Here is a 13628-nt window from a genome sequence, read left to right as displayed (position 1 = left end):
TGGAGTAGGATGGGGTGCATAACTTTGAGCACCCGAAATCCCCTTCCGCCTGCTGAAGCCATTGGATGTGAACTGTTCTCAAGATCTGATGGTCAGGCAGAGAGATGACCCTCCCTTCCATAGAAAACAGAGCAGAGCAAAGGTAAGACAAGAGGGAAGGGTATCTACAGGGGGAAGTAAAAAAAAAATCAATATGGCAGCCACAATTATGTCACCTAAGCCCTGCACTTTTTTATGGGTCACGATGCATGTAAAAAGTGCACATTGCTTTGATGACATGTTTGTGGCTGCCATGTTGACTTTCTTGACAACCTCCCTGCAGACACCCCAGAAACAGCAGAAGATGCCCTCAATCCTGAAGGTAAGTGAAATCTAATATAATGAATTTAAGGGTCCTAACAATCTCCCCCTCCTTTTCTGGGCTGAATAGAACTCAGCTTCAGCACAAATTCAGCCAGTTTAATATCAAGCTCAGCTGGTCTTAGTCCTTTTGGAGATATAGAACTGGGCTGCCTCTTAATCAATGTGTCAAGTCAAAGCCCTGTTTAACTATCTTGTGTGACTATCAGGATTTATTGCCGCCTGAGCTCCCCTCCTGGGAACCCTGATGTTGACTTATATCACTACTAGCCAAAAAATGTATGAACAGAGGAGAGAAGAATGAAATAAACCTGCTTACAATTCAGAGAGCATCTGGGTGAGAAAAAGTGTTTGCGTGCATATAGGTACAGTATTTCTAGTCTGCTCAGTTGTAATCTCCTTTGTGCTTTATACTTGGCAGAATAGCAAATACAAAAACATCTACACTTTTGGATATGCCATGACATAACTACATCTGATAAAGCACACTTTAGGGCAAAATGAATCAGTTAATTTGCTACAGGGCTGTTCTTTTTAACACCTGTACTGTCGCATGTAGTGATAACCACACTGTGAAATGTTTTAAAGCAGTACTTGTATGTCTTAATAGTTGCTCTAATTCTCTAAAGAGCCAGTTTGGTGTAGTGCTAAAGGCACTGGAAGACCATGAGCTCTAGGCCCACCTTAGGCACAAAGCCAGCTGGGTGACCCTGGGCCAGTCACTCTTTCTCAGCCCTGGGAAGAAGGCATTGGTAAACCACTTCTGAAAAACCTGCCAAGAAAACTGCAGGGGCTGGTCCAGGCAACCTCTGAGAATTGGACACGACTGGATAAAAAAATAAAATCTCTAAAAGTGTCCCTATGCCCACTGTAAACATGCATTCAGAGCATGGGGGAGTAATTGGAACAATATGGAGGAATGTAATTCTTCTGATGGATTTAGTTAGGAAAAAGAATATGGAGGAACACTGCAGGGGAATAGGTGGTGATTTTTGATGGCACTGCAGTGCAGTGGGAACTAAGGTGGTAGTGGCTGATAACATTACCCAGGAATTCTTTATGGAACACGGTTGAGATGGGTGTGAACTCCCCATGTTTTCCAGATGAATGAGGACATGGTGGGGATGTCCTCATTCATCTTATTCATTATACTTAATCAACCTGTGAGATTGTTGTGGTCAGTTAGAGGAGGTGACTATGTACCATAAAAGGCAGCTTTTCTTTCATATATCTCTATCCTCTCCCTCATACTATTGCCTCTAAAAATGGTTTACAATAGGGCTGAGCAAAGCATTTGAAGGATGTTTGGCAAAGTACACTGGCACTAATGACAGACTCCTCCTTGCAATGTTGAGGCAGCTGGGTCCTCTGAAAAGTTTGCTGCAGCTGCTACAAAGGTTTTCCCATGTCATTTCCCTATCTACAGCCAACCTGGGAAAGCTTTGGAGTAGCTGGCTGAGCTTTCCGAGAAACAGCTATCTCAATGTTTGAGGAGGGTTCTTTGTTCACACCAGGATTGAATGCTTTGAATCTATTTTAAAATGAAATAAATCACAAAATATTTTAAAACAATATAAAATACATTTGTTAAGGAGAGAAAGAAAACAAAAGAAAACATCATTAATCCCGCATTCATAAGGGGAAGAGAGTGAGTTATCTAAATGTTGTAACAGGAGATACATTAAGTTTCTTCAGCGGGAACAAAATATTCCCAACTGTAGGCACCATCACACCTAGGACTAGGAAATTGCACGGGATTTTTTGGGTGCGGGGGATTCATCAGTTTCACTTCCTGCTTATTGTATTACTTATTGTGGGGGGAGGGGGGAATCCACAATCACACTATTTGGCTTTCATCTAGTCACACCTGGCAGGTGGTATGTGATAGTATATCCTGGTCAACACCTTAAATAAATGGAGTTGAAGGATTTCTTGCCTAGCCCTTATTGTGAAATGTAGAAGATAGAACTTGACCCTTGAACCTTGGAAACCAGTGCAGTGAAGGATCAGGGCCTTCTTGGATTGCCTTTATACTGGGTAGATGACATGCACAGTATTTTGAACTGGGATGGTGTTGTTGTCCAGTATTAATCTGTTGGAACAAGAAACCTCTACTTATGCCATTCAATATCTCTGAATCCATGCATTGGCAGGGTAGTGATAACAGCACCTGCATGACATGGGACCAGGTTATCTAAGGGACCACCTCTTCCTGATCACATCTACCCATCCCATCAGGTCAAGCAGGAGGGCTTTCCTGTGGGCCCCATCTACTAAGGAGCTTCATTTGGTGGGACCCAGACAGCATGCCTTTGCTGCTGTGGGTCCCACCCTCTGGAACATCCTTCCCCCTGAGGTGAGGTTGGCCCCATCCTTGCTTGTCTTCCAGAAAGCCCTTAAAACATGGTTTTTCCATCAACCCTGGGGATCCCATGGTGAGCCTGCCAGGTGGCTATGTGATGTTAAGTGATGGCTGTTCTCCCGCAGACTTGGGTTTTTCTGTTTTTTCTTTCATTTTGGTTGAGTGTTTTATGGTTTTTATTGTCATTATGTTTTGTTCTCCCTTTCATGAGATGGGTGGCTATATAAATCTGCTAAATAAATTAAATAAACAAATAAATAACCCATGAACATATTGTCTGTCTCAGACCGTAATACAATGTTGCATTACACACATTGAGTGTGGAAACTCTAAGATTTACAGAAATACTTATACAGATAATACTAATGTTAACATCTAGAAAGCAATTCTGATGAAGATTCACCAGGCCTGAGAATGTTAAAGTTTAGTTGAAAAAGAAAACAGAAACATAAAAAGAAAAACTGAAATCTTGCAGGAGAACAGAATGGAAAACCATAGAAGAGAGGATGACCCAGTTAGTATTCTGAGCAGCTGCCACTTTGAGCAACCTTCCTAAATTCTATAAAAAGAGATGATAATATAGATATCGATAATGATGGTTCTACTTCATTTTTGATTGGAGCTCCCCCAAGTGGATGTTAGAATTATGGAAAAGAAACTGTAATAATAATAAAACCAATTCATAATACGTTCTGACTCTATTTACTTGGAAATAAAACTATTGTTGTCAGTAGAATTTTCTTCCATGTCATTGTGCTTAGCCTAAATCAGCCTTTCTCAACCTTTTGATCTTGAAGGAACCCCTGAAATATTTTTCAGGCCTTGGGGAACCCCTGTACATTCAGGCTCAAATATAGGCCAGACATTACACAATTATTATATTTCATGTGTAGGCCTGTATATATGCATTAACAGTGTTCTTAAACTAAAAAGGAAGAATGAAACTTACCTCTTTAATGTGAAGTTGCCTGAATTTGAAATAACTTTTTAAATAAATTGTGATCTCCTAGGGAACCCCTAGTGACCTCTTGCAGAACCCTAGGGTTCCATGGAACTCTGGTTGAGAAACCCTGGCCTAAATGAAGAAATTAGGTGGCCTATTGACATTCAAATTATCTCCAGAAATTTCTAAGGGTTCTAAGATGTTATGAATAAGCAAACCATAGTCTGAATCAAGATATTATTTTTTGACCCTTTTTAGCCCAATAGTAGTGGTATTTCCATAGAAACTATACTACACAGTTGCTACAGTTTTTAGCTAAGACCCTTCTAGGGAGTAAATCCTATTACATCTGTGGAACTTATTTATAAATAGGAATGGAGGGAACTAGATTGTATAGCTTCATGTTTTCATTACAAGTCCTACTGAGAGTGATGAGACACAACTGTAAAATCTGGGTCTGGAGATTAAGCTTATCTTTTATTCCAATTAAATTGAGTTAGAGGTTTGGTTTTTCCACGAATTAGCATATTTGTATCAGTGCAAAGAATTTTACATCTTCACATGATAATCTGATGTTATCTACTTAAATGTTTTTAATATATACTGAATTTATCCAAACTGGAGAAAACTTAGTCTCTGTGCTTTATATGTAAGATAGTTAATGTATAAAATAATCAAAACAAGTCCAATAATAAACAATATTTGTGTTAAGATTCAAAGCAAAGCAAAGCAGTTTATCATATTTAAGACAGCATTGATTTTTAATAGAAGAAACAGATCACTAAAAAGTTTGGTTATAATTTGGTGAATAAGTGAAAAACTGCCTTCTCACCTTTTGATAATTCCTGAATATCAAGATCCTTTCTGGAGAGTTGGTATTTTCTCTCTGTGTTCCTTCTTCTTTCCATCTTAAAATAACAGCTGGGGAAGATAGGTATATTGTATATGTATGTCTCTTATATATCCCTGTGTAATTTTTATTTACTGCTTGATCAACCATTTTGTTATGTGTGGTCAGTTTCTTTGCTTCTTAATTTACAAGCAACTCCTCTCAAACCATTTAATCCAAGAGATCCATTTCCATCTGCTGCTTGTGCTTTCTTAATATATTTCCCACATCTTTTTTTCAAGTTTCCATTGCAGGTTTAATAGTTTTAAATATTTTTGTTTCCTTTTTCAATTAGCTTTTGCTTTGGTTCTCTTTTATGCTGATAATACTGACTTCTCTTCATCCAGGAATTGAAGTGCATTAGATTTTAAGGATTGTGCCTTTTATGTTTCCCAGGGCGTGCTGTAGACAGGCTTCACTGAAATTTCAGAATGGAGTGAAAGTTTGGGAAGTGTTCCGAACTTTACTATCTCACTTTCCTCATGGTTAGTAAACAAGTCAATTTAATACATATTATGTAAAATAACCAATCTAACTGCAACTAGCTCCTTACTTTCATGAATGAAACATTATCCCCATTCATTTATTCATTCATTCATAGTTTCACCAATGATTAGCCTGGAACTGTTTCCAATCTTCTTTCAAGACATGTATTTAAGCATCTACAAATAACAGTACAAGGACTGAATTACAAAACAGGATCAGTTCACTTCTTTACAGAAGCAGTTTACTGCCTGCTTAGCAGGGAACTAAAATATATTCACTTCATCTGAACAAGTTTACTGCTTTCATGTAAAGCTGAAGTTGTTTTGGGCAGCACAGCTGGGCTTCCTTCAGAGAAGCCAGTTAATTACTATTTCTTTTTGGCTTTCTTCTTTAACAATTTTAATACTAGTTCATAAAAACTTAGAGAGCTATACTTGTCCAAAGATCAGGCTTAACTTCAAAATAAAATTCACGCAAGTGCTTCTTTATAAAAATGGTCAAAAGATTAGAACTTCAGTCTTCAGTGTCAAAATACAGTATGTAGTCCACTTTCTTGAAATGAAATTGTCTTCTCTCCAAACTTTGTTATGTACAGTGTTACATTGTTCTAAAAGATAAACAGTTCTAGTCTTCTCTCCAGGCTGGAAAAAAAACATAATACAGAAGAAGCAGCTAAAGTTATTTAAGAGAGGAGCTTGAAATAAGGGCTCTCTTGTACAGAGACACATACCTTTCTTTTCTAATATTAGGTATTATTATTAAAGATAAGAAGTGGAGAAGGAAGGACAAACAGAAACCTTGATTCTTCTTACTCACTCTCTGCCTGAGACTTTATGATAAGCTACACTCTCCATTGGTGCTATTGGATGATCTTCCTAATGGTCTTCTAAGTCTAATCTAGAAGGAAATACTTACAGGCCTGGAGGCATATGTATGTTCCATGTGAACGTGTTGTGTGCACACATCAGTGAGTGTGACTGAATAGGTGCAGATGTTGAGGAGTGTTAAGGTAAAGGTAAAGGTTCCCCTTGACATTAAGTCCAGTCGTGTCCGACTCTAGGGGGCGGTGCTCATCTCCGTTTCAAAGCCAAGAGCCGGCGTTTGTCCGTAGACCCTTCTGTGGTCATGTGGCCGGCATGACTACACAGAATGCCGTTACCTGCCCGCCGAAGCAGTACCTATTAATCTACTCACATTTTGCATGTTTTCGAACTGCTAGGTTTGGCAGGAGCTGGGACTAGCAACGGGAGCTCACCCCGTCACGTGGATTCGAACCGCCGACTTTCCGACCTTCCGATCGGCAAGTTCAGCAGCTCGGCGGTTTAACCCGCAGCGCCACCGCGTCCCTTGAGGAGTGTTAGCATGGCCAAAAAAGGAGTTCCAGACATGGTCTATGGCAACAACATGAAGCAATCATTTTTGCCTCCAAGCTCAGTTGTAATATCTCCCTGCTGTTGTGTGGAATGGCTACATCACAGAGATTGTAGTGGGCTGGTTTGTGGTAGACACAAACCCTGAACTTTCTCTGTGTTGTGAATAAAGCATCCAATGGGAGGCAAGCTAGAAAACACAGGCTGTGACATGTAATTTTGCTGAGTATGAAAGCCGATGAGAGCCAGTTTGGTGTGGTGGTTAAGGCACCAGACTAGAAACTGAGAGACCGTGAGTTCTAGTCCCGCCTTAAGCCCAAAGCCAGTCTCAGCCCTGGGCAAACCACTTCCAAAATCTTGCCAAGAAAACTGCAGGGGCTTGTCCAGGCAGTTGCCAGGAGTCAAGACATCTGTGAAAACACACACATGCGTGAAAGGCTACTGTTGATAAAAATTATGTAAGACATACTACGCATGCTTACTCAGAAGAAGATCTTGTTTTGTAGCATTTTCCATTTTTTTGTAAGGAATCTTGATTTCTTAATGCATTCATATAATATCTATTTGCCTTTTCAGAAAACAACTCAGTATCAACTTATTTTGATATGCTAGTGAGATACGCAAGTGAAATCTTTGAAGCAGGGATATCTTTAGTGTGTGGCAAAAGAGAATCAAAGTGGTGGCTTATGTTCACTCTAAGGTGTATGTGTGTGCCCTACTTGTCAAACCCACACACACAGTAAAAAGTTGAATGCACACAAAATTAGGTACCCCCAAACAATAATAATAGTAATAAATTTAGGCACTATAAAACTCCAGGCTCACGATTTGCAAGAAGCCCTGTGCTAGCTCGCCAGCTGAGCTTAACTGCAGCAGTGAGAGCCACTTGGTGCCACTGCAGCATGGACTGACCGAGAGCTCCTGTCCTAACAGCCAGGAACCACGCTGAGACAAGGAATAGGTCTCTAGTACTTTATTACTGCTACATTAGACAGAAAATCCTAACAAACTGAAGAAGCGTGGGAAAAACCCAGACAGATAAACCCCAAAGGTTAAGGCGGGTCTGATCTGTGTCTCTTTGAATGGCTGCTTAACTCAGTACTACACATCGTTTTCCCCCCTGGATAGAGGCCCCCTCCTGCTCACCATCAGTACTCATGACATCTCCTGAGGGAGATGCCCTTTCCACTAGACTGCGGGCGGGTGGCCTTTTCCCAGCCTTGCAGTTGCAGCCAACCTGCTCCAGATTGGGCCCAGCTAGAGATATGCCAGGTGCGGTCCTGAAGAAGCACCCGTTTTCCTTTCCAAAAAAGCTTAATTACTATCTGTTGAGTTTTGGATGGTACAAGGTCCATGATCATTGTTAACTTTATAAAAAATTCATTTTCTAAATTACTACTAATAAAGTTTAAATATGTTCAGAATACATCCAGAGAAGTAATAGGGAAAAAAATGAGGGGGGGGGCCTATCTAAATCTCCCCCCCAAAAAAGAAGAAACAATTTTAAGTGCTTACAAAATATTGATTTTAATTATCGGTTATCAGTGATTAGCAGGTTTATATTATAATCTGTAAGCACATATATGTAGAGCCAACTTAGTTTAGTTTAGTGATTAAGGCTAAGACTAGAAACCAGGAGACTATCAGTTCTAGTCCTGTGTTAGTCACAGGACAGTTGTGGGTGATTCTGGGCTAGTCCCTCTCTCTCAGCCCTTGGGAGAAGAATGTGGCAAGCCACTTGTGAACACTGCAGGAGACATTGCTAGGAGTAAAAAATGACTTGAGAGCCTGATTTTTAAGTATGTGACCTACTATTATACTTTCTATTTTCTATACTTTAACTAAGAAATACAGTATGTAAACATTTTAACCTGTCACTATTATATGTATGTGCAATTTACTTGTATAGACATATTGTGGTGCACAGATTTGTACTTGGTTTGGGAAAAGCTGCAGAAATCATTTCCCCCCACACATCATGTCAGAAATTAGAGGCAACATTGATGGGAGCCACAACAATGCAATCAAAGCTCTGCCTGTTTTTCACATGCATTGAACAGGCGTCTGCCATCTTGCCTATTTTTTTAACCTGATTTCAGGTAAGCCTTGATTGTATCCAAAGTCACATGGATCTTTATGCAGCCGTGTTGGTCATAAGAAATCACTAAGCTTGATGAGAAGCAGAGAAGAAAGAATAAGTAGGGAGGATTACTTACCTCTTGTAGTTGGATGGACACACTATGACCAAAGAATGAAAGCTAGAGAGAAAAATAAAAACAAAAATAAAAACTAAAAAAAGAGAGAGAGAGGAAAGGAAATGGAAAGAGAAAAAGAGAAAGATTTTAAAGCATGCCTAGTAAGAAACCAGCAATGAGTCTAGAGTAAGGGACCATAGTCTGTTGAAAAGGTATGAAACATGTTGGAACAGGAGATTTTCCAAATTTACCTGCACTTTAACAGATGTCATGTCTATTGGCAATGACAGAACATATAAGAAAGACAGAGAGTGCAGGATGGCTCAGTCTCCCATTTACTTTTATTCTGACCCTACCCATTTCTAGCACTCAGCCCCCCTGGGCCCAGGAGGGAATGCAATTTCCCATTTATGGGATAGAAATTTGGCAAGGAATTCTTACAATTTGAAGGTCCCCTAACTTCATGCAAAAAATAATGGTCTATTAGTGCATCTCACCATTTTATCTACATATACAAAACCTGAGATGCTGCAATTTCATTCACTTCCATGAGCCATTCACTGATAAGAAAAATCATTATGTTGTGATTACTGGGATCAGATTTTTACAGTGTAATTCAATACCTACTGACTTAAATAAAGCTTATTCATTTTTATGGGACTTATTTCTAGTGAAGCAAGGACATGATTGCAGCCTTCTTCTATTCAATTGTCTCTTTTCCAAATAAAATTTACTAGCTAATGAACTAGTTCAAAAGTACTAAATGCAACATTCCTTTTTTTTATTTTCATCTTTTCTATATTATGCTTCATTGTCTATTGAATTTACTTATACAATTAGTAATTTTATGGCTCTAGGCAGCTGGCAACACTAGATGTAATAATTAAAACACACACATTTTCCAGTTTTCTCATTATTTTTAGGAACATATAAAATAGTGCCAGAACAACAACATGCTTTCTGTTCTATTCTGAATAGGGACAGAAGAAGACTTTTGGGACTTTGTTGTGGAAAGCTAGTTTAGAAGAGACTTGCAAACGTTCAAATATTCTTCTTTCATGTTGTCAGAAGCAGTTTTTGCATTTTAACATTACATGTCTTTTTAAAATATTGTATCAAGTATGTGTAAATGCATTATTATTGTCACCAGGACATGAAAAAAAAAAGATGAAACGGTGTTACTTTTATATTTGGGAAGGTTATAGCGAGAACAGTACTTGGCTACAATGAAATCAATGACCAAATAATATCAATTAGACTTCATGGACATCCCTGTAATATGATGAACATTCAAATTTATGTTCCAACTACCGATGCAGAAGATTATAAGTCCAATTTGAAATGGGCAGAACTTGCAGGCAAGATGTTCTGCTTGTGATTGGAGACTGAAATGTCAAATTTGGAAACACAGAAGAGGAAAATGTAGTTGGATTGTATAGCTTAGGAAACCGAAATGAAGCAGGGGATTGACTTATACATTTCTGCCACTCCAATAATTTCTTCAAAGCTAACTGTCTTCAGACAACTAAAATGATGCTTCTATACATGGACATCACCAGATAGAGTATATAGAAATCAAATTGACTACAGTATATTATTGCTAAAAGGAGGTAGAGGAGCTCAATTACAGCATCAGAGCCATGGCCAGGTGCTGACTGTGGAACAGATCACAAACTGCTCATGTGCAAGCTCCAAGTTAAGGTAAAGAAGAATAAAAAAGCCAGTCCGTTTCCACAATACGATTTTGAACATATACCCACCATTTTCAAGGAGAACATCAGGATTCGCTTTGAAGTCCTGAATGTCATTGATAGAGAACCAGAGGACTACAGAATGAACTTAAAGAATTCATTAAGGCTGAATGTGAAAAGACCACCAAAAATGAAGAAAGAGAAGAAAGCAAACTGGATGTCAGAGCAAACTGTGGAAATTGCCAAGAAGAGAAGAGAAGCCAAAGCCAAGAAATACAAAAATCTCAGAAAGGAATTTAATGAAGAATTTCAGAAAGCTCTTAGAAGACACAAGATGCAGTATTACAACAATGTCTATAAAGACACTGAAGATGGAAACAGATATTGGAAAAAAAGGAAAATCTTTCAAAAGATATCTGAAAGGTTGAACCTTGAATTGGTATGCTAAAGGACACCAATTGACAGATAGTAACTATATATATATATATATATATATATATATATATATATATATATATATGAAAAACTATACAGTAGAGTCGCCAACATCCATGATACCTTAGAAGATATTCCTTACTTACAAGAGCCTTTAGTATTAGAACTGAAGTTAGATCAGCACTCCAGTCATTACCAAGTCGGAAGGCTACAGCAGCTGATGGAATACCCACTGAAATATGGCAAGCAACAGAAGAAGAATCAGTCAAAGTTCTAATCAAGCTATGCCAGCAAATCTGGAGAACAATACATTGGCCAGCCGATTGGAAGAGATCAATCTACATTCCAATACCAAAACAAGAAGACTTAACAGAATGTGCAAATTATCATACAATGTCCTTAATTTCACATGGTAGCAAAATAATGCTGAGGTTCATCCAATGCAGATTACAGCCCTGCATGGAAAAGGAAGTGCCAGATGTTCAAGCTGGCTTTAGAAAAGGCTGAGGAACATGAGATGTTATTCCTGATGCATACTGGATAATTGAGAAAGCCAAAGTATACCAAAAAGAAGTCAGTAAGTGCTTCATCGATTATAGAAAATCCTTTGATAGTGTTAATCACGTCAAGCTGTGGAAAGTGCTCCGAAAAATGGGAATTCCAGAACATCTAATTGTCCTCATGAGAAACTTATATACAGGTCAGGAAGCCACAGTATGAACAGAACTTGGTGAAACAGACTGGCTCCAAGTTTGCAAAGGAGTATGACAAGGCTGCATACTCTCCCCTTATTTATTCAAGCTATATGCTGAATATATATTAAGGGAAGCTGGATTGGAAGAAGATGAGTGTGCTTTTAAAACTGGAAACATCAATAACCTGTGCTGTGCTGATGACACTACCCTGATAGCTGAAAATGCAAAGGATCTGCAAGCCCTAGGACTAAAAGTCAAAGAGCACAGTGAAAAAATGGGACTAAAATTAAATATAAATAAGACCAAACTAATGACAACAGGTAGAACAACCAGCCTTAGAATTGGCAGTGAAGATATCAAACTGGTGGATAGCTTCTGCCTTTTAAGATCAACCATCAACATAAAGGAACAAGCAGTCAAGAAATACGCTGCAGACTATCGTTTGGTAGAACAGCCATGAAGGCCTTGGAAAAGATATTCAAATGCCATGATGTATCCATACCTACAAAAATCAGAATCATGCAAGCCATGGTATTCCATGTGACACTCTATGGAAGTGAAAATTGGAACTTTAAAGAAGCAGGATAGGAAGAGTATTGGTGTCTTTGAACTTTGGTGTTGGAGAAGACTTCTGACAATGCTACTGACAGCCACGAAAACAAACCAATGGATCATCAAACAAATCAACCCAGAGTTCTCACCCAAGGCACAAATGACCAGGCTCAAATTATTCTACTTTGGACTCATTATGCAAAGACCCAGTTCCTGGAAAAGGGTCTGATGCTGGGAAAGGTGGAAGGAAAGAGAAGAGGAGGATGACCATCAACACGGTGGCTGGACTCAATTACAGTGGCAATGAGTGCACCATTGGGAGACTTGAAAGAACAAGTTAGGGATAGATCATCATGGATAAGATATATCTATGTGGTCACTAGGAGTCAAAAATGATTTGATAGCACATAATCAATTATTGTCAAAAGAATCTGCTGGGTTTTGCTGCAGGGGACTTATATAGTCACATCTCTATTGCATTTTTATGTAGTGTATGAACTTGCTTTAAAGAGTTGCTGGCAAGTGCTATGTACAAAAGATGTAGTAATGTAATGTTGGATATCCAACGGAAATTCTGTCTAGTCAAGTTCATAGGAAGAATGTTGTCCTAACAGCCAGGAAACACACTGAGACAAGGAACTGGTCTCTAATGTTTATTGCTAGTACTTAACCCAGACATATAAACCCCAAAGGTTAAGGCGGTCCCGATCTGTGTCTCTTTGAATGGCTGACCAATTCCTCAGTGCTACGCATGCGCTTGACAGTCTGGATGGGAGCCCCCTGCTCGCCATCCTTACTCATGACATCTGTCCTGCATTCAAGGAGATTTCTCAAACCCAGCATCTTGTTGTATAACCCAGAATCTTTTCTGAATATAGCTTTGTGACATAATTAAAGCTTTTCAATGTTTTAACCATACCTTTTCTTCCAATTCCTTTATTTGTCTTTTTTGAGCTTCAATTCTTTCTTCTAGCTCCTTAATTCTCTGTGAAAATTAGAATTATGTATGAATACTACATTTTTAAACTTTTATTTAAGCCCAGTTCCGACTCTCCGGTATGCGGTGCTTTTGTGGGGAGAGTGGATTTGTAGGGGGCAGGCCCACTAGTAAGATGGGGAGATGCACAGCCTACGAGGTAGTAGAGCAAACTGGGCTCTAAGTATGTCCCATCTAGAGTTACATTAGTGAGCATTATTGCAAAATAGGGAAGTATGTTAATAAAAGTTGGTGTCATTGGTAGGAAAACCAGCCATTAGAATGTACCTGGAAGCATCCCTAGGGAAAAAGGGAAATTTCCAGAACTTGCCAGAAAATGCTCTGGCATTTTGAACAGGATAGAAATCCCTTTGGAGTTCTTAACAAGTCACAACTCAACATTCCATGCATGGAAGATGGGACCAACCATTTAAATATTCTTGGGCTTTGGGCCATGATACGCTTACAGTTAAAGAAGACAGACACATAACAACTTTCCTTTGCACAGATCCAGTTGATATTTAGCCTCATGGTTTATTATAGTCATTTTGCAAATGTTTTCCCACTGTGACCATTACAAGGTCTGCAACCATTAAGGCTGTGGAAATGACGAGGTATAAAATGGAGTGCTATGGCTGAGGACACCTAGTATCCCTATGGCTGATTGTTCCTGC

The 13628-nt window shown here is 38.9% G+C and overlaps 1 protein-coding gene across 3 annotated transcripts in view; it reads right to left on the bottom strand.

The window, feature by feature from the left end:
• Positions 1-5592: 5592 nt before the first annotated feature.
• JAKMIP3 (Janus kinase and microtubule interacting protein 3) overlaps positions 5593-13628 on the bottom strand; it is a 118935-nt gene continuing 110899 nt past the window's right edge. For all 3 annotated transcript variants that reach the window (XM_063307361.1, XM_063307359.1, XM_063307360.1), the window contains 3 exons: positions 12898-12963; positions 8627-8699; positions 5593-5681 (listed from right to left, as the gene is read on the bottom strand). In XM_063307361.1, coding sequence (XP_063163431.1) covers positions 8649-8699; positions 12898-12963 — 117 coding nt within the window. In that variant the 3' untranslated portion in view covers positions 5593-5681; positions 8627-8648. The remainder of the gene's footprint in view (positions 5682-8626; positions 8700-12897; positions 12964-13628) is intronic.

Source organism: Candoia aspera, chromosome 6, assembly GCF_035149785.1.
Source record: "Candoia aspera isolate rCanAsp1 chromosome 6, rCanAsp1.hap2, whole genome shotgun sequence".
Taxonomy (NCBI): domain Eukaryota; kingdom Metazoa; phylum Chordata; class Lepidosauria; order Squamata; family Boidae; genus Candoia; species Candoia aspera.
This window is presented reverse-complemented; position numbering and strand designations above follow the sequence as displayed.